Here is a 22470-nt window from a genome sequence, read left to right on the forward strand (position 1 = left end):
GAATGCCAAAAAGTAGGAGATACTACAGAAATCCAAAGATAACAAAATGATTCTTCAGTGTGGAAGAAATCATGGAATAAACTAAGAAATAGCAGAGTGAAATTTTATTTCATATTTCTCAATTATTTAAAAAAACCCTTACTAATCAAGAGGTGAAGGTCCTCAAAAAAGCATTTTCAGCGTTAAAGCATATATGATATTTCTTAGTTCAAAAGCTGTAAAACACAATAAGCTCACAGATACTACTTCATTCCCTGAGCACCTACTTTCATCAAGCTGTCTGGAAGAACATCTTTGTGACTAAGTGTAGCTGCTGGGTAGTTCTGCTGTCCTGAAATGAATATATCATCTTGACAAGGATCTCCTGCACAGGATGTCTGGGGATGCTTCAAATGAGGGGGAAATAAAAAATAAACAAATAATGATCTTTAAGATGTGAAACCAAAATGATGATGACACTTGAGAGGAGATACTGTTAGACAATGGAAAGATGAAGAACCAAATCAAACATTACCATCATAACTACCATCGACATTAGCACCTTTATAATGGGTATTAACTAGATTTATTTATTTATTATTGTGGTAATCACTTTGTGATACATACATATATCAAACCATCAGTATGTATACCTTGAACTAATATAATGTTATATATCAGTTATATTGCAATAAAACTGGAAAAAATATTAGTACCTTTAACAGTCTTTCAAAGTTACATGGCAAAATGTTTGTTCTTATAATGTGTGAAAAGTACATATGAACATATACTGTTAAGATATTCCTTTATAATACTTTTAGCTTTATTTACAGTAATACCTAGCTTTTAACACTTCGAGCAATAAATTTAGTTATTAATCCAAGTTAAGAGTCCCAAATTTTAAGAGAAACTAAAATATATGTGCTCCTGTTGAGCACAGCAAAAAGTTTTTTGGTAAAAAAATTAACTGTTTTTTTTTTAACAGCACAGTATCACCCAGGATTTCCTTATTAATGATGAGCAATATCAATAAACATACAGTCTTATAAAACTTGCTTTAGCCTAATTGTATCACACTAATATTAGCTCAGTATTTTCAAAAGCACTGCTCTGATGAAATGCTTTTAAATTTTATTAGAGTTCATATTTTTATATATCAAATAACATCCTTACATTATAGTTTATCTCACTGATACCTTTAGAGAAAAAACAGACTCAATATCTCATTATCTCTGAATATTTCTTATAAATATGCTGGGAAGCAAGATGCTTATTTTTCATCTTAATTTAGTTCTAAACACACCTAGCTATATTTTAGAAAACTACAGAGACTGTGATAAATAGCAGTACTGTTATCTTCAAAACAGTGTATGGCTGGCAACACATATACACAAACTACATCATCATGTTGAAAAATAATCTGAAATCCAGTTCATTATGATATGTCATAGGATACATGTAAATCTAAGGGTTTATAATTTAGTCTTAGGAACCATATCTGCAACAAAGCTATCATGTGCAGTTTGTTGCTAGTTCAAACCATGGCTTAGCATTTTTAGATGTAGTTTGATCTAATTTTGTTTATTTATACAATGAATACTTTATTACTTTATTTTCCTTTTCCATTTTTGAGATGCGCTTTCAGAATGTGTAATAATCAACTCAGCTCACAGCTTGAAGTTTAAACTCAAGCGTGAATGTACGACTATGTCTTTAAATGAACAAGTGCATTATGGATGAAAAAGTTAATAAATGCAACAGACTCAAAGACTCTGACTTGAATAAAAACAAGCAAAAGATATTACTGTTCAAGAATTTGTAAAGAACAATTGTTCCACATGACTGTAACGATTATCCCTGAGTTAATAAAAGCCCCCAGTCTTTACCCCATGGCTTCAGCTGGAATGAGTGCCAGAAATGCAGGGCTTACTTGCCATCATCTCCTCTCTGTTTCAAACTGTTAAGTTACAAAACGATTGTTGCCACTATTATGTAACACAGAAACCAGGTGGTGGCAGGTGACAGAAGGCAGAGCAAGATGGGTGAGGCCCTGCCAGAACAAAGTGAATCGAGGATACTGCTCCTATCCTAGAATACAACAGAGTTAAGCCAGGAGTATATTAAAAAGTAGTAGGAGATTGGGGGTGGTGGGGAAGGAGACATTCAGGAAAAAGCAAAGGACCCAGAAGCAGGGTCACTATGGAAATAAAATTATGGGGGAGAGAATGCGGCTTTACAACGGGAGAAAGGTCTTTTCAGGATGGAGGAAGAGGGGCAGAGGAAACATTTACTTAGAGGCCATGCTACCACCTCAAGTTGTCACAGAAAGAAAAATCTTAAAACAGCCACGCGGAGTTGTTCTGTTCTTTCTCCGTTTCTGTCATTCTTATCCCCTACCCTTAACTTTCATTAAAAGAATAAACCTTTCTTCTTCCCCACTAACAATTACGTGGGTAATAAAGGATTTGGGTTTTGTCTTTTCACTGGTACTTAATGCAATTTCTCCAGGCTCACATTTAATCATATGCTGCAAATTAGGATTAAACTTAGTTCCAAGTATTTATTTGCCAACCCTTAATCACTAAAGTGAAAATTATTCTTTCCCACAACCCCGCTGTGTATTACACATGGCACAGCCTTAAAACCTTGAGTTAGGGAGAGGAAGCTAATTTTAAGAGAAAGCACTGTGAAGAAAAATAATTTTTTAAAAAACTTCTTAGATTCCTATCGCTCACCCCTTTTTATATAAGAGCTGACTACATCCTTAGTTATGACCACAGAAACGTAAGAGATAAAAACTAAATCAGCTTTGCAGACTTTTAGAACTAAGCCATGGAAGAACTGAGAGGTAAACAAGATATTTAACCCACAGCACAAATTTATTTTCTAGAATTGTTAAAACATCAAAATGTGGGGTTTCTTCCTCTTCTATGTACTAAAGGTACTGATCTACTACAGGTACTCACTCGAAAAATGTGCCCACCAGAATCTCTTCCGTCTGCAATACTCAAGGCAAGACTGCCTTGGCTGCCATGCAGATCCCTAGAGCTGCCATAGTGAAAGTGGCTTACAGCAGTAAAATTGGAATTAAAGGACCTTGACAGCATGCTCTGAATAAAGAGGGGATAGATTTAACAGAGATTAGTGTAGCATGCAAAATTCACAAGACATGTTATGTACATAGACATATATACAAGTAACCCCAATACCACGCAGAAATATCAGGCAACACTGAATTTTCAGTGCCACTGAAAGAAATTGGCACTATTTACCATATATTTACATGAAAACATACATGTACACACATAAATTATATGTAAACCCAAACATTCACATGTTTAAACACCAAAAAAGAAAGTGCAAACACACAGCTGCTTTTATAATGCGATTATTTCTTTTACTCCTAACATACCTTATTAGAAGGTTGTCGGAAGATAGGAATTGATGTTATACCCAGATATATCTGTACGTATATAGTTACACACAGAACACAAACTAATTTCTTTATAAAGACAAACTTTACCAACAGTTATTTCTAAGTCAAAATGGGTTTCTAGAGAGTCTGCTTCATTTTATAGAAATTAATTCTGTCTTATTAAGTAAATGGAGAGTTTAGACATACATAATACAGCACAAAATATATTTGCAAAAAAAAATACCTGGCTCTTGGCTATTGCAATTTCTAATAAAAATTATCTTCCACATTTAGAAAAATGTCTTAACATCAGAGAAAAGTTTAACATACACACAGAGTTTTAGGATATAACATTTAAAAGGCTCCTACTGCTTTACAATTACCAGGAAAAAAATTTCAATAAATCTAGAAAATGCACATGTAAAACTTTTTTTCCCATTCAAATAGATAGATATTAAAGATTATTATATTTTAGTAGTTAGTAGTGGCTTTGCTGCTTAAACTTGAAGAACCCTTCAAGTTTCACTGATGGAATCCTTCCACGACTGAGTTTACTATAAATGCCTAACTGCCAATCCCAGAGCTGCCTGAGAAATGTACTTAAATAAAAGCACTGCCTGATTCTCATTGTTCCTGCTTGTTTATTCCCAGAGTTAACTACTGTTCTTTCACATGTGGATGCTTTTAGTCATGTCCCTAAACTTTAAGGGTCTGAGGGTCAAACCGAGAGAAACCATATTTTAGGCATGACTTATTAGTAAGAAATGCACAAATCCACAAATACTTGTTATGACATTTACAACAAGCATTTATATATATGTTATGACATATATAATAAGCATTTCTGTATTACTCTTAGAAAATACAGATTTTCTCCAGATAATGAAGTTGATCTCTAATAGCAAGAAACATTAACATGACATTCCAGAATGAAAAGAATCTAAAATTACAATGTACATGTTTAGTTATTTTGTGGATTCTGAAGTAAAGACTAAAGAAAAAGCTGAATTTAACAGGCCAGGCCTGTATTTTCCCAAACCATCTCACAAAGAATAAGAATTCGGCAGAGGCAGTTCAGAGGTTCCCCAAACACCTGATTAGAATGTAAAAATAAATTATACACATAACCACACACACAGAGAAACATTTCAACAACACACCCTCACGTGTTACACACAATTTTAATGTGTCAACTTGAGTGGTCTGATTGACCCTTTTTAATAATATGTTGATCTTGGAACAAAGCCTTTGCTGTCATCTTTGAATATACATGAGGTTTTTGTAAATATTTCACTGATTAAGAAGGCTAAAGTTTGGAATAGGTCTGACTTTGAATTCAGGCTTGTACAGAGACAGCCACATAAAACTGCACTCTGTCACAACACATCAACACATTGTGCAAAGCTCAATTAAGTGCTGGGCAAACGTCCTGGGCACTGTTTTTCACTACATGCTAATAGCTGTATAATAGCAAGTGAACATGGAAATCATCATGTTTTGTTAATCATATTCTGGTTGAGTGCTTATCAGTTTTTAATAAGGAATACTGGCAAATGCTGATATTAGAAATAATTTTAATTTTGAAATAAATTTTTATTCCTTTTCAATCTCTGTTGATTAGTTTAATTAAATAAGTCTTGAGATTTCTGAGGTGGGATTTATTTTATACATTTGTGTTCCAGGTACAGTTTGCCACAGCGGTTGGGAAGGAGGGGTTACTACTACAAGGTTAAAAAAAACCAAGTAAGCTTCAATAACTTATCTCTTTCTGTGTTACTACTAAACTCCTCAGGTGGGCAAAGTAGCAACTTTTCCTCTAGAGGTAGGGCAGGCATTGTGAAATCCCCTGAGGAAAATTTTCAAATGTCTACCACGCCATTAGAATAATGTTTAAGGGAGAGAGGAGGAGATGCAGAGGAGCAAATAGAGATCTTCCATCACAGTCTAAATCTTGTTGCCCTGTGTCCTCAAAAGGCTTTTCCTAATTTCACTGAATTGATTCTCACCTATAAATTACCAGTGAGCACAAAAGGGAAACTACTGTCATGCATTCTCTAAGCAATCATACGGTAAATTCTAAACATGAGGTTTAGAATTTAGAGAGATACAGTGAACAATGAGATGGCTGCTACTTGCTTCCTATTTACTAAAGTCCAGGTGTGTCTGTGTCAGACAGGAAAGTAGTAGAGAATAGCCATCTGAGATGCCAACTAAAAATATAATGATTACCAAACTCATCTCTTCCTCCAAACCTGCTATTCCTCTTCAATATCCAGTTAACAGCAGTCCCAAAAACCAGTTATTCAAGGTACCAATCTCAAGCTTAATCCCTTTTCCTCAATGAATGATTACAGGAATATTCCCATCAGAAGTAAACTCTTATAATCTATTTCAGAACTGCCTCTTGAATTTGTTCCTTTGCCTCAATTCCACTGATATATTTTTCATTCCATTTATTTTCTGGACCATTAGACAGCCTCATAACTCAATCAATTTGACTATAGCCTCTTCCTCCTCAAATCCAGTTCCACACCATCACCAGAAGTTTATTTATAAAAGTTATGTTACCCTTTGCTTAAGAATTCTCCAAATTCCATAGATAAGACACACAAATTTAAAGAGCCTCAACAGTATGTAGAGAATTACAGCCAAAACAAAATGGAGAGCTGACAATGAAGTCTCCTAATGCTATAGATGCTCAGCTACTTAAAGCTAAGAACAGAATTAAAAAGAGCTAACAATTACAGACAGAGGTTCAATGTGAATTGACATAAGGTATTAATCACATTTTAGACACTGATTTCTGAAAAACTTAAAGAATTTTAAAAAGTAACGATTAATTGAGGTTGTATACATTCAGCTGTTTTTAAAAGTATCTTATATCAATAAACAAAGTTAAAATAATCCTTGGGTAAAATCCACTAAGAGATATGAAGCTAAATCTTGAAGAACGAATATGCCTTATATACTTGGGCCACGGAACTGCTCCAAAGTATCAGTTTTAAGCATAATTTTTAAAAAATTTCTCTCTCAAAAAAGGAATATCTATACATAAGGTTATAAACTGAACATGAGCTTATTTCCAAACTACATTACACTACACTAGAGCCACAGTCACCTGAGTTCAAATAGGTCAGAAATGCAATTCAGGAAAGTCAAGAGTAAATGCCATGCCAGAAGCCATCTGAGTCAGTGACAGTGTTAGTCATACAACATGAACTGGGGAAAAAAATCTTAGGTGAAAGATACACATTTACAATCCATTTCTTGTTATTCTGTTAACTATATGGTAAATTGCTATTTCTGTAAACATTTACATAATTAATTATTAATAGACGAGAGCAGGAAGCCAGAAAATAACAGAGGTAAACATGTATATATGTGTATTATTTGCAGTATGACACAATCTAAACGAGATACACACCTAAATATATAAAATGAAGGTAAGCCCATTAGAAAACACTAAGGAGTAAGAGAAGGGAAAGAAGTTTATATTAACATCTCAACTGTTTTGAGACTGGCTAAGTCTAAACTTGGACCTCTAATCTCATTACCAAGAAAAAACTTCTAGAATATAGGTATATGTTCAATAATTCAGAGTATCTTGTTTCATCAACAAAGACTGCCAAATATTTTAAAGGAAAATTAGTAAATTCATAAATAGGAGAATGAAAAATTCATGTTTAATTACCTTTTCTAACTTTTTGGCCTCAATGTGTCGTAGTACTTGTTCTCGCCAATCATGAGGAACTTTACTTTTTCCTGGAGGATCTAATAATGAATGTTCAGAACCAACCCTTGCATTTGGTCTTTTTGAAGGACTAGTCCGTGAATAACTGAAATCACTAACTGACATAGTTCTCTCTGGTATTTCACTAACAGAGGGTCGAGCACTCTGAGGCCTTGATGCATTTGGACCATCAATGCTGTATGTTCGTGCAGAAAGAGGTCTCTGTGATCCTGATATTACTGGAGGAGTTCTTCCCACTGAATGTAACTCTCTGTATGATAAATAATCTCCTTCAGGAACTTGGGCCCGCCTCGTGGCACCTGGTTCACCAAGATTTACAGAGGCTGTAGAGGACACACTACTCTGTCGCTGAATCGTAGTTCGCGATGCTCCAGGAATGAGTCGGTCATTTGGTGAGATGGCCCACATTTCCCCATGTCTTCCTGGACCAAGTCTCTGATGTAAATGGTATCCAGTATTAGCTCGAACATTGTTATGATTAGAGAAATTCATATTGGCAGAATGTTTAGCATAACTGTGATTTTCTGTACTCTCTGATCTAGGAAAGCGCTGCGGAGGAAAACTGACATGGTCTACTTGGGGATTTTGTTTGGAGTGCCACAAAGTGTCCTTGACTGTAGCACTGCTACTATACTGGATATTATACTGTGGAGGACCATATATTTGAGGCGTGGACTGTGGGCCACTTGTTGTAGGGCCTCTTATTATATTTGGTTCTTCAGGATTATAATTTGAATCAAACTTGAAAACTGCCTTTGTACCTGCTATTAAATCAGAAGATGAAGAAGAACCAGTAAATACTTGCAATGGTTGATCATACAAAAGCGTAGCTGACTTGCTCCTGACTATGTTTTTTCCATCAATAGTAGATGTTACTTTAACTGTTGCACTTGGCTGCTGAGGTCCATTATCACTAAGTATGTCATAGATTTTTAGCCCGCCAGTCTCCATATTAGTTATGCTATGAGATTTAACAACAGATCCAATTGGCCCACTTCTCTGAGGGGAGAGATCTTCAGTGCTTTTGGAAAGACCTGCATCAACAGAAGAACTGGTGTCATGTGGTTCAGTCCTCCTAGGAGACTGTGGAGTTCCCTCAGAACGTCCATTTACCTTATTTATGCATTCAAGAGTAGGATACTTGTTTCCATTATCCAAGTGCTCAGCCTCTCCTTTAGCATTATTGCTTAAAAGGCCTGTTTCAAGCACTGTATCCTCTGTCTTTGATCTTTCCACTATCTCTGGTTGAAATGTATCATTAGTTACAAGTTTATTAAGATTCATATTGATATGGTCTAATTTGTGAGATTCATCAGATGTGGCTGTTGAGTCAACACCTTTTTCAATAAGAACTAATCGCTCTTCAATATTCAAATCATATTCAGGTAAGTTAAAATCTTTTTTATCAGGAACCTCGGTTTTTTCCTCTGTTGAATGATTTAAAATATCTCCATTTTGTAAAAGGCTGTTAAAATTTTCATCTTCTTGCCTAAAACAAAGAAAATTTTATCACAAACATCATAAAGCCCAGTTTTCTTAGTAATGGGGAACATTAACAACTAATTAATTAAAGTGAAGGTACATAAAGATAAGAGCATTGATGGGAGTTACAGATAAAAGGCATTTATTATCAAGCATGTAATTTAAAAATATTATTGTAACAGTCAAATAATATAGATTTATATTAAATGGAGATAAGGTAAAGCATACTAATTAAAATTCATAGATAAGATTAATTTTCATCATCTATCACAATAGTTTAATAGAGCTAAACAATGAAGAAAAGTGTGATTATGTAATGAAATAATTCTCTTCTACTGCTGCATCTTTTCATGACTGTGTTAAAACAAGAAATGCTTGAAAGATGGGCACATACATGGAGGAAAGGCCAGTAAGTTGAATAGTTAAGTAAAAAGTACAGAATATTTTTACAAATAATTCTGAAGCCTCACATTATCGATCAGTTAATCATATTAACTAAGTAGGTATTATTAGATTCAAATATATATAAGGAAGTTATACAAAGAACTAAACAATCACTCAAAGATCTACAAAATATGAAGAAAGCTCAAAAGAGAAACTAAATCTAATCATTTTTCTGTGACTACACTGTATTTGGCAAATATTTATAAAATGTACCATTCCAAAATTATAGAAGATATTTTATTTCTATTTGGTGATATGAAAACATATTTGTGTCCTCTTTGTAAATATTCAAGTTACGTTTCAACAAATTCTTTAATACTGATCTTCCCATTAGGTAACAAAAAATATTACTAGAAACACAACAAAAAAGGTGTGGCTATATCCCTTTCTTAGCCTTTATTTCATTACAAAAAACATGACTCAGACTCAACTACTTCCCAACAATATCAGTAAAATTTTACTATTTGACAAATTAATCATTATCTTAACCTCTAAGAGGTTTTAAAATTAATATTTTACCATACTGATCTTAGCCTCAAATTCAGAGGATATAAATGATTAATCATAACTACAACTACATAATAGTTAAGCTCAATTTGAGACATAAAATTCATCTTTCTTTTAAAGCAATGCAAATCAATACATAGAAAAATTTGTCTTAAATATGCCTGGAATTTAATAACTATTTAACTCCACAAGTTAGTTAACAATATCCATACAACAAGCTTTAGATTCAGTTGTAACCCAAATCTTTCTATTAAGCACTCTAGCTGATACAATAACATGAAAGTAAAATGGTAAAGTCTCACTTTGATAACAAAACTTCTTGAGAACGCTAATAATAAATTTGTTTTAAAATTCACCCAAATTCAAGCCTGTAGGAAGTAAATCTTGTTTCAGTGAGTTTGACCTACAAATTTAACTCTAAACCAAAAATACAGCGCTAATCAGAAACATCTCATTGAACCCTTTAATGATAACCCCCAAAGTGACTCTGCATTTCTAACTCTAAAAATACCCCTTTTAATAAATTTGAATTATTCCAAACAGGCTCTTTATGTTGTAATACCTAGAAATATTATAAAACTGTTCAACCTTTTAATGAAGAGAATTAGAATATGTTTTAAATCTTTTCTCCCCCATTTAAAAGATTGATTTAAAATGGAAATGTGTAAAAGCTAAATAATTAGTAGTAAAGTGGGGAAGAAACCATATACTGCCTGAACCATTTCTATAATATTAATTTGTAAAATCTTTTATGTTTTAATAATATATATTTACTTGCCTTACCACTTCTATTTATTGTACAAATAAATCATTTTGTTAAGATGTTCACAAACCTGATTTTGGAATTAATACCAATGTGAGTTTGTTTCACTGGAGAGCAGAGTGAGGTATCTTGACTACTATCAGTATTAAGAGAAACTGAATCAGACATCCGAGATGGAGAAGAACAGTTGCTGTTATTCTGATTGCTATTGTGTGTAACTTCATCTGATAAAGAATCTGTATCCTTTGTATCATCTGAAACAAAAAAAACCTTAAGCTATTGATAAAGCCAAGAAGAATTTCCAGTGATGACAAGTGGCATTTATATTGTCCTGGTTCAATATATAAGGTAAAGAATTATATGGTTAAGAAGATAACCAGAGGCTCACCTCTGAAAACTCAGTCCTAATACATAAAAAGATTAAAGAATTTAAAAATAGTGATACCTTCAGTTAGTTTGTTTTTAGTGATACCTATAGTTTTTTTAAAAAAATATGACCAATGTTAGTTACCCAGAATTTGATTTAAACTACTGACAAGATGATACCACACAATGTTTAAGGCCATCAATTAGTTTTAGTGAATATGCTTTTCCACACATCTTTAGTTTTAAAAAGTCGTAATAGTAAGAAATACATAGTACAGTTCATAACCTTGGTAAACTTTTCTGGGGTAGAAATTATTTCATACATGTATGGAATTGTTTTCATCTATTCTGATAATAAAAATGAGCAGCACAATCAACCAAAAAACACCAAACAAATCCAAAAATTGTCACAAGGTCAGCTTTCCACTTTTTAAAATCATTTCAAAGAACTGTATATGAATAGTGAACTCTCAATATGTGAGATGGATTTGTAACAACTATATAAACAGAAATAGACAATATTTATATTCCATTATAGTCAGGTAGTATAAAAAGTACTATTTTTTTAAAGTAGTAATAAAAAGATAATAACTTCGTATCTTTACAACCCTCAAGGCTGTTTTTAACTAACTCAATTATAGCCAAATCATAGAAATAGTACATACAGACATGTAGTCATAGGTGATTATATGAATTTTTTGCTGTTCCAAATATCTCAGTTCAAGTAGCCTGGATTGTGTTTACAGTTGAAAACAGTAGCACACGGGGCTCTGTAACTTCAACTTTAAGGTATTTGGGTTCTGGATTCTGAATTTTTAAAATACTGTTAAACTGGGCTTCCCTGGTGGCGCACTGGTTGAGAGTCCGCCTGCCGATGCAGGGGACATGGGTTCGTGCCCCGGTCCGGGAAGATCCCACATGCCGTGGAGCGGCTGGGCCCCTAAGCCATGGCCGCTGAGCCTGCGCGTCCAGAGCCTGTGCTCCGTGACGGGAGAGTCCACAGCGGTGAGAGGCCCGTGTACCACAAAAAAATAAATAAATAAAATACTGCTAAACTATATGGCACTTAAGTTCTCTCCTAGACACATTCTTCTTTTCTACCTCCTTATCATGGGGCAATTGTGACAATTAGATAATAACATGTATACTATTTAGCATAGTAATTAACAATTAGTAACAAATATCAGTACCATTATTATTATGAAACCCCAAGCTATCCTCCAAATGGCCACCTTGATAGTAAGTTTCATTAATACCATAAAGGTAAAGGCTGGATAAACCTCTGGTGGAGATAATGTAGAGTTGTTCAGACATTTGGTGGAGAGGAGTGAGGGAAGGATAAAAGGAAGGGATAGAGACTCTTCAAGTTTTCTTTCCTTTCCAAGAGTCTGAGATTCTGTGTCAGGTGGGGGTGGGGGTGGGGATGTTAAAAAGAAGTACTGGGAGAGATAAAGTAACAAGCAGCATCTGTTATACATCAGGTACTATGCTAGGTCTGAGGGCACTAATCCGATATATTTGAGAGTCACAAAACCCTTCATTAGCCTTATTGTATGTCTAATATATACACACACAAAATTAAGGAGCACAAAGATCATACAGCAAATGAGTGGTAGAGATGGAATCATAATCTAGGCTTATTTGCCTATAAAATCTATGACATGTAAGTAAACTTGCACAAATGAGGGAAGAGAAAAGATCCATCAAGATTTTTCTTTAAAAACGAGAGGTAAGGAATAGACCTTTTAGAAAGGCATGTTTCAAAAACTGTTTCTAAGAAGTGTTTTAAATAACATGACATTTAGTGAAATTTATTTGAAAAAATGTATAAACTTATTCAGCCCATTTCTATTCTTAGTGCTTTCCTTTAACACCTAACCTTTTTTGTTATTACTAAGTGCTACCACTTTGGGCTGGTTAATAGAGGTTTCAATTAGTGGTGGTCGCATCTCTGCCATTTTCATCTCTTCATCAGAAGAAAGTTCTTCAGATTCCTAATTTAAAGAAAAAAGAGAGAAAATATTTACAAAAATATATTTTGGTTTCTTTAAATATTAAGTTGTAAGAACTTCAAAGAGAAACAAATACTTAGAACAGGTAAAAAAAACCTTTTTAAGGTAATAGTGAATAAAACTAGTATATGACTTAAATTTTTCAAGACATGGCTGTAAAACTATGGAAATTATTAACAGTACACCAAAGTGCCTAAGGTATAATTTTCTATGCAGTCCTTAATCCAACTGTATTAATGACTGGTATGTACTGGTAATATGTCAAGTTCCAGAGAAACAAAAATGAGTAAAACACAATCCCTGCCATCGAAAAACTCAAGTTTAGTGAAGGGACTCTAACAAAAAGTCTATTCCTAACCCTCAAATTTATTCCCTCAAGGATCACTGGGTTCCAATGGTAGACTGTCCCAGACTATCTACCATTGAGTGCTGTTAGCACACAAAAAAGACCTTGTCGTCAACAAATATTAATAGAAAAATTTTAACACTGTATATAGTATATATAAAATCAGATCTACTACAGGTTAAATTATTCCTAGTTAATATGGTGAAAATAAATAAAAGCTCTTAAAAGGGTGCTCTATTAAAAATACTAAGATTTCTAGATGCTTTAAGAGTGCCATAATAAGTCATGGACTGGAGTCAGAAGACTGTTTCAGTAAAAAGGCCAGAGAGTAAATATTTTACACTTTGAAAGCCATACAGTCTCTTGTTTCAACCAACCAATTCTGCTGCTGTGGCACAAGAGTAGTCACAGGCAATAAGTAAACAAACTACCATGGCTGGGTGCCAGTAAAACTAAATTTCATCTAATTTTTCACATTTCACGAAATACACTTTCTCTTTTGAATTTTATTCAACCATTCAATAATGTAAAAGCTGTTCTTAGCTTGCAAGCCACACAAAAACAGGCAGTGGGCTGGATTTGGGCCACAGGCCATAGTTTGCCAACCCTGTTCCAAACTGCACTACAACAGAGTTAGACTGCTAAGTAGATTAGGGAGAGAATGTAAATTGGACTTAGTCTTGAAGGGTGAGTTAAGAGGGAAATGACATTCTGAGTAGGGGAAAGCATGGAAACAAGAAAAGGTATGCCAAGTCAGCTCCATGCAGCTGAACTTAAGATAAGTGGCAGGAGACAGAAAAGGCAGACTGGAACGGATAGTAAAAGGTTATGCTCTGAGTATGAACTCAATTAAGTATGTTTTGGTCATTAATGAAAGTTGACAAGCCAGGAACTCACAAGATCAGATTCTTTTAAAATAGTAACTCTGGTATTAAAGATGTATGAAAAGAAAAAGAGACTGGCAGAAAGGAAACTACCTATACTGATAGTCCTGAAGAAAAAAAGACTACATCTGTCCTGCAATGGTAGTGATGGATAGTAAAGAAAAAAAGAATTCGACAGAAATTTTGCAATTAACAGGACTTGATTGATAGAATGAATGCAAAGAATGAGATAAAAGGACAAGGTCTGTCTCAATCTTTGACATCTGCAGCATTTAAACTGCTGACCAGGCCTTCTCCTTCATGAAATTATATTATACCTGGGCTTCTGGGAACTGTAGTCTCCTAAGTCTCCTCCCACCTTTCTGCTTCCTTTGCTCATCTCAATTAATCTTCCTGCAGTTAGCTCATATTCTTTCCTTTCTTACTCTTTCTCCCTGGATATTGCATTTTCTCCAATGATTATGTTTAATGTAGATAATTCTGCTAATAAGTCTTCAGTGGCTCCCTGAAGACTATAGTGTAGAACATCAAGTCCAAATTTCTTAGCAGAGGTATTAGGGCTTCAGAATCAGGATCCAACCTACCTTACTAATTTTATTCATATACTATAACCCCTGACATATTCAGTCAGATGGAACATGCTCTTTTCTACAATTTCTAAATACCATGCTTTTGCTCTCATTATTCCTTCCATTTCATTCAATTCTCCTATTTCTGCTAATTGAAACACTTCAAAACACAGGTTCAATGCTTCCTTCACTTAAAGCATCCACGGTTCTTCGTAGCCAGAAAATATCTCCTTTCTAAATTTCTGTAGCACTTAATATCTCCAGCAGTGTATGAAGGGAATATAAAATGGTGTAATCACTTTTGGAAGACTGTGTGGCAGTTTCTCAAACAGTTAAACATAAAGTTACCATACAATCTAGCAATTCTACACTGAGGTATATACCCAAGAGAAAAGAAAATATATATCCACACAAAAACTTGTATACAAAGATTCAAAGAAGCCTTATTCATTATAGCCAAAATGTGGAAATAACCCAGATGTCCATAATGGATGATTACAATGAAATATTATTCAGATATTAAAAAATGCATGAAGTACTGATTCATGCTACAATATGAATAGTCTTGACATTATGTTAAGTGAAAGAAACAGTTGCAAAGACCACATATCAGATGATTACATTTACATGAAATGCCAAGGACAGCCAAATCTAGAGATGCAGATAAAGTATATTACTAGTTGTCTAGAACTTGGGGGGATGGAGAAGTTGTAGGGAGACAACTAAGAAGTACTGGCTTTCTTTTGGGGTAATGACAATGTTCTAAAAGTGACTGTGGTGAGGGCTACACAACTTTTAGTAAACTGAAAAACCCCTGAACTGTACCCTTTATTTAAATGAGTGAATTGTACAATATATGAGTCATATCTCAATAAAGCTGTTTTTTCAAAAAAAGTTACAGTTTTTATTGATCCATGGGAAGAATCTCTTTTAAAAAAGTCTCAGGGGCTTCCCTGGTGGCGCAGTGGTGAGAGTCCGCCTGCCAATGCAGGGGACACGGGCTCGTGCCCCTGTCCAGGAAGCTCCCACATGCCGCGGAGCGGCTAGGCCCGTGAGCCATGGCCGCTGAGCCTGTGCATCCGGAGCCTGGGCTCCGCAATGGGAGAGGCCACAACAGTGAGAGGCCTGCATACCGCAAAAAAAAAAAAAAAAAAAAAAAAAGTCTCAGATATTTAAGAAAAAAATTACTTCATAAGCAATGATAGATGCCTAAAGAAGTCAAATAATTGAAGTACACCTACGGCAACTTTTCCTTTTTTTTTCCCAACATGTTTATTGGAGTATAATTAACAATGGTGTGTTAGTTTCTGCTGTATAACAAAGTGAATCAGTTATACATATACATATGTCCCCGTATTTCTTCCCTCTTGCATCTCCCTTCCTCCCACCCTCCCTATCCCACCCCTCTACGTGGTCACAAAGCACTGAGCTGATCTCCCTGTGCTATGCGGCTACCTCCCACTAGCTATCTATTTTATGTTTGGTAGTGTATATATGTCCATGCCACTCTCTCACTGTCACAGCTTACCCTTCCCCCTCCCTGTGTCCTCAAGTCTATTCTCTACGTCTGTGTCTTTATGCCTGTCCTGCCCCTAGCTTCTTCAGAAGCAATTTTTTTCTTTAGATTCCATATATATGTGTTAGCATACGATATTTGTTTTTCTCTTTCTGACTTACTTCACTCTGTATGACAGACTCTAGGTCCATCCACCTTACTACAAATAACTCAATTTCGTTTCTTTTTATGGCTGAGTAATATTCCATTGTATATATGTAACATTTTTAAGTTACAGAAATAAAAGCAATTGCCGTTATGAATTTTATGTTTTAGAACAACACTGCCACAATCTGATTTACATAGTAGGGACTTCCCTGGTGGTCCAGTGGGTTAGACTCTGCACTCCCAATGCAGGAGGCCCAGGTTCAATCCTTGGTCAGGGAACTAGATCCCACCTGCATGCCACAACTAAGAAGGAGTCGGCATGCCAAAACTAAAGATCTTGCATGCCACAACTAATACCGGCGCAACCAAAATAAATAAATATTTTTTAAAGACATAATTTACATAGTAAAAATTTTATATCCACTGTACTCCAATGTTTAAAGTGATAAATTAATGGTATAGAAAATATTATGAGATTTCTCAATGGCAAATGCATTAGCATATTTTCTGCTATCAGTATCAGGTTTCTCCTATCTTCAGTTAGCAACAATGAAATATTAAATTCTTACCATTTATCACTACTCCAGAATAATCATAAAGCCATACCTCAAAAACATCATCATGATTAACAATATGCTTCAAGTTCTCAGAGGCTTTCATATTTGCAGTCACTGGCAGATTCCCAGGACTGACCTCAGCTTCAGGTTCACTGGTCTTCGGTATAGAGTTTCCTATCATATACTTTTCTCTTTCATCAGCTTTGCTTCTTACTGGAGTAATACTTTCTGAAGTCTAAGTAAAAGAAAAGATAAAGAATTCACATTCTTTATATCTATTCTTGTATTAAAGTTCAGATGAAATTTTAACAGTAATTTAGTATCTTCCTATTCTGGAAAAACTGAAGAAACTTTAAACATGGAAATCTGTAGGACTCACAGATAAAATGCTCATTTTGGGAACAGGTGGTCCCAAAGGTCCACAAGCCACATTAAACTTTACAATTTAGCTGAGGCTACATCTCATCCTAGAAGTTGCAGAGCTGGTATTTATGAGTGAGTCACTTAGCTCAGCACGCTCAAAATCAGGATGGCTAGATTATTTTCCTGCTCATTGTGGAATACATAGTAATTCTAGTGACTTCTGTTTCTGTGATACAATGGAGGGCCGGAGGGGGGGAGTCCATTAAAGAACACACAATTTAGGGATTAGTGTATGTTTCAGAAACATCCTGAGGAAATGCCAATGGTCTGTCAGAGCAATTACATTTAAAATTAAAACTGGGTGGAGTGAATCAATATTACCAGGGGAAAAAGTATTTCTATAAGAATGAATTTTCTGACATTTGTTACCTTATTCTTTGTTCAGGCAATGATTTTTCAAAGGCTATGCTGACACTCCCCTGCCCATATGGACAGTCTGTAACCACACTGAAGTGGTAATAATAGCAATTAGGGAGTTTGCTCACTAGTAAAGCTTTTAGTTCAGGTATTTGAGAACACTGCCCTAAGTTTGGAAGTACATTTTCTTGTAAACAAAAAGGATCATTGTATCATTTATCATTTAAAAATTTTAATAGAACCTGAAACAGGTTTTGGTCAATGCTTTTGAATTTTCTAACCTTTACACCCACATCATTATTTATAACTTGCTGATCTTCATGTGGTTTCAAATCTTTTCCAGAGTCTTCGTTAGTCTCTTCATCTTTTAATCTATGTACAATGGTTTGAACAGTTTTAACCATATTCTTAAGCTCATCTGGGTATGGTGTTGGATATCTCTTTAAATTTCCCTCCTAGAGAAATAAAATAAGCACAATTTAAAATACAGATATTTCTTTTTTTAAACATTTTTATTGGAGTATAGTTGATTTACAATGTTGTGTTAGTTTCAGGTGTACAACAAAGTGAATCAGTTATACATACACATATATCCACTCTTTTTTAGATTCCTCTTTTCCCATATAGGCCATTACAGGGTACTGACTAGAGTTTCCTGTGCTATACAGTAGGTCCTTATTAGTTATCTACAGATAAATATTTCTAATGTCAATCTCAAAATTTAATCTATAATCCATCTTAATTACATTGCTCATAGGGGTAACTGTGAAGACAGATGATAGGCCTTTGAAAGCATTTTAGACTCAATAAAAGTATGGTTTTATCGATAATCGAAAACTTCACAGTTAAAGATTTCAATGTTTTAAAAGCTTTTTTTTTTAGTAGACTTAAATATATTCCATTTGGAAATATATGGTGTGGATATTGCCAACACCACCTCTTGGCTTTGAAACAGATATATGTTTTCCAGCTAGATGTTTATGCAAACATACATAAAATTCCTAGATTATTATGACTCATGTGCTGGGAACCACACACTTCTAAGGTCAATCTAATTATCATTTTATGGGATTCAGTTAGTTTTATTATATAAGGGGAAAAAATTACATCCATAAGTAACTAGGAAATGTGTATTTGCTACTTCTATCACTGCAACACAGTCTAACAAAGAAACAAAATGTTCATATCAAAGAGTTCTTTATCCCTATAATATATATAAATAAATCACTAAAGAAAGGTAAGGGGGAAATAATAATCTGTTTTTCTCTTATATTTATACACACTATGAAATTTGGCTTTTAATCGCATAATTTTATATTGTTCTCGAATACTTTCACACGATAAATGTATTGGATTAATAAAATTTCAAGTGCCTTGAGGGCAAAATAGCACAGATCAGCTATATAGTACCCAATAAATATCAGCAGACCTGTTCAAAATTTGAAGGAAAAAAGAATAGACTCACTCTAGGAGGTGCTTCCCTTTCATCTTTGTCTTCATCACATTCAAATGCCACTTGAGCCCGCTGTTTTCTCTGTTCCTCCCACAATGAAGGATTAAAACTTTCATTATCTGATATGAACATAACTAGAGAAAAACAAACAAAACCCCACTGTATTTTACTATAATTATGAAAAACTATTACTTGCTCATAATTTTCTTTATGAGGTATGTTCATTAAGATAAATCAAGACTGGTCAATGTCAGCAGCTATAAATGCTACACTAACAACTAGGCTGTGTTTCTAACATTTCTTCACAATATCAATGACATATCTTTTCTTCCTTAAAGCTGATTTGTCTTGTTTTGTTACCAGAAGGATTCCTGAAGAGAATATAACAATTAATACACTATAGATATGTGATTGTGTGCAGTTCCCTACAAAAAGTAACATGGTAATATATAAATTATTTAATCCAGGTTCTGGCATTCAGAAACCTTCCTAATTCCAACATTATTCATTATGTACTGGGGGAGGGGTGTTAAGTCAGAAAGAGGGAAATATTTTGGTAAAAAATGACTACCCCGATGGCATGTAAGTACATCTTTGCATGAAACATTATATATAGCTTTACTACGTAAATAAAGTAATTACAAGATATTCTCTATTAAAACTAAGGAAAATGGAAAATTTAACATAAACTCAACACTTACATATCCTGCTATCTGATATTAATATTAAAGATGTGACAACTGTCACATCTTTTTGCTTATTAGGCAACTAAAAAAAGCTAAGGCTTAAAAAATTAATCCACCTATTATATATCACCTTATAGAAGTTTGTGTAGTACAAAATAAAATCACAACTTATTTTCTGCCCATTAGAAGAAAACAACAAAAGGAATTCAAAGCACCTAAAATTAGTTAATACAAAAACTGAAATTCCTGGAATACCCAAATATGGTCAGTTTGATTATTTATGCAAAACTAGCATAATTATCATTTATTTTTAGCCCTTATTTTGGGCTTCTTAACCTTCTTTAATCTCATATCCAAAGTAAGAATGCCATGAAACCAAATACTAACAACAGGAATAAAGCTTTGAGATGCACCTTTTTCTTTGTTTTCATTACCTGACTCAAAATTTTAATTGCTTTGTGTTGTTGCTTAATATTAAATGAATTAGAGTGTTTGCTCTTGTTTGTTTGTCCAACGTGGTTCAAACTCCTGGGAAACCCTATTGACATACTTTTTGTGGTATACTTGGAAAGGCAAGCAGAGTCAACAGTTTCCAACAAAGTCTATTTCCAGGACTGAGAAGATTTCTCCTCTCGCCTTAGGCTTTTTTGTTACCAGAAGGATTCCTGAAGAGAATCTAACAATTAAAACACTATAGATATGTGATTTTGTGCAGTTCCCTCAGTTCCCTACAAAAAGTAACATGGTAATATATAAATTATTTCATTCAAGGTTTGGCATTCGGAAATAATCTTCCAAATTTCAATACTGTTCATTATGTACTGGGGGTGGGGATGGGGGTTAAGACTCCACCAGCCTAGCCCAGAGATCTCTAAGGGTTTTAGGTTACATCAAAGCAATTTTACACCAGAATTTTTTCAGAACCCCAAAGAAAACTTTTACCATGCCTCTCACTCCTGTCAACTTCTGGTCACCTACAATTTCTACGCTTTAGTGTAAATCTCACATCTTTTGCGATTCAGGGCATCAGGTAGTAACATCACTTTTTCTGCATTTCAGATGCCACTAGATCTGATCACACTGGCATATTCATTGAGGACTCTTGTATTTGCCTAGAATGTTTTCTCTCTATCTACGACCTGCCAAAATCCTGAATGATGAAAATGTGCGATGACCCCACCTCAACCCTATTCATAATTCCTCGATGCTCTCAATTCCAATGTCCATCTGCATTTCACCCAAGTGATTCACAATCACGGTAATACTCAAGACCTTAGCTTCTGTAATACTTTTCCACCTCCCTGACCACTACACTTGTCCTTCTAAATCATTCACTTCCTTATTATTGCTGGTAAACATCAAGTTCCTTAACCTCATTTCTTTTTCTTCCTGTAAAAGCACTCTAGGTTTTATTTCCTTCTCTATTCACCTTAGATTTCATGATATATTATTTCCACCATTCTCACCTTTCTTGCCCCCTTTCCTTAAGTCATACCTATGCAATAAGTCCGTAACGTGGTACTTCAATCACCTACCTTCTTTGCCCTGGAATTTAACCAGAGAAAAATGACATAACCTTGTTGCTTAGAACCACTGCAAATTTATGGTATTCCCTCTTCCTTGCTCCATCTTCAATGCTGCTCAGGAATTCTATTTATTCTAAGTCAGTCTGCTCTGCCACTCCAAATCACTACCACTTCCCTCAAATGCCCTTCCCCCAGTCTTAGAGGCAATTTTCTCTTTGACTTCACTGAGAAAATAAATGCAATGAACACCCTCACACTGATATTGCTCCCCGATACCTTGTTTTCCTCAGTTATAAATTTATTGTTAGGTGGATCCATACTTCACCTTTTTCCTGTTTAAGACTGATTCTTCTAACTAGGCTCAAGATACCATGCCTTTTCTTTCAAATTTATTCATCATTATCCCCCTCTTACATCATAAGCTTCTTGAAAGCAAGGATTTAAGATCTTAAATACTTCAGATCTGAGACTTCCCTGGCGGTCCAGTGGTTAAGACTCCACGCTCCCAATGCAGGGGGCGCAGGTTTGATCCCTGGTCAGGGAGCTAAGGTCCCACATGCCATGTGGCGCGGCCAAGAACAACAACAACAAAGACCAAAAACTTAGATCTAACACAATGCCTGGCACATAGGTGGTAATAAAAATGGAATGAACTAAATGTGAAGTATTAAAAAATTCCACCTCAAGGACATTGTTTTCTGACTCATCTATTTCTTAGAGACACTGTGATAAAGGAAAAAGCTTTTCTTGCAGTTGAAAGGAAATTCACCTGCCTAACCATACCAAATGTAGTTTCTGATTCAGTATTATAAGTACACTAGTTATAGTGCTCTCCTTATAATACCCACAGTGAAATACTTTAAAAAACACATGAACTCTAAAAGGAATCAGAATACTATAAACTTATACTTTCCTGTTGAAGCCTTTCCCACACTAAAATGCATCTAACAAAATCAAAGGAGTCATTTAAGGAAACATATGGTATACACATACCTCTAAATTCAACTATCTATAATGCTGAGATATTGCCTCTTTTTCCCATTTTCAGAGAACTTCATTAACCAATTCTCCAAATTTTCTTCAAATTAGTAAAAGTCTTTGAGACTTAAAATTCACTTTACACCTTTGCCGTAATTTGTATTTGTTTTTTAACAGAAAAGAGATTCTTAAATTCCTACCATCCTCAGTCCTTGGCTGTTGAGGGAACATGTAGTTAGTAAGCACCATTTTCTGGGTCTCTGAATCAGTCTCTTTTTGAAGAGGTATCAGGGGTTTGGACTAGGGAAA

The 22470-nt window shown here is 34.6% G+C and overlaps 1 protein-coding gene across 5 annotated transcripts in view; it reads right to left on the reverse strand.

The window, feature by feature from the left end:
* The window catches only part of ERBIN (erbb2 interacting protein), a 106611-nt gene that overhangs the window by 7082 nt on the left and 77059 nt on the right, over nt 1-22470 (reverse strand). For 3 of the 5 annotated variants that reach the window (XM_007457097.1, XM_007457098.1, XM_007457099.1), the window contains 7 exons: nt 22362-22461; nt 18984-19105; nt 17800-17973; nt 16788-16973; nt 12587-12701; nt 10412-10595; nt 7086-8634 (listed from right to left, as the gene is read on the reverse strand). In XM_007457097.1, the coding sequence (XP_007457159.1) occupies nt 7086-8634; nt 10412-10595; nt 12587-12701; nt 16788-16973; nt 17800-17973; nt 18984-19105; nt 22362-22461 (2430 nt within the window). Of the gene's footprint in view, nt 1-266; nt 387-2945; nt 3090-7085; nt 8635-10411; nt 10596-12586; nt 12702-16787; nt 16974-17799; nt 17974-18983; nt 19106-22361; nt 22462-22470 lie in introns of all 5 variants that reach the window. The other 2 variants (XM_007457095.1, XM_007457096.1) reach the window with 2 other exon arrangements.

This window comes from Lipotes vexillifer, unplaced genomic scaffold, assembly GCF_000442215.2.
Source record: "Lipotes vexillifer unplaced genomic scaffold, Lipotes_vexillifer_v1.1 scaffold241, whole genome shotgun sequence".
NCBI classification, from domain to species: Eukaryota; Metazoa; Chordata; class Mammalia; order Artiodactyla; family Lipotidae; genus Lipotes; species Lipotes vexillifer.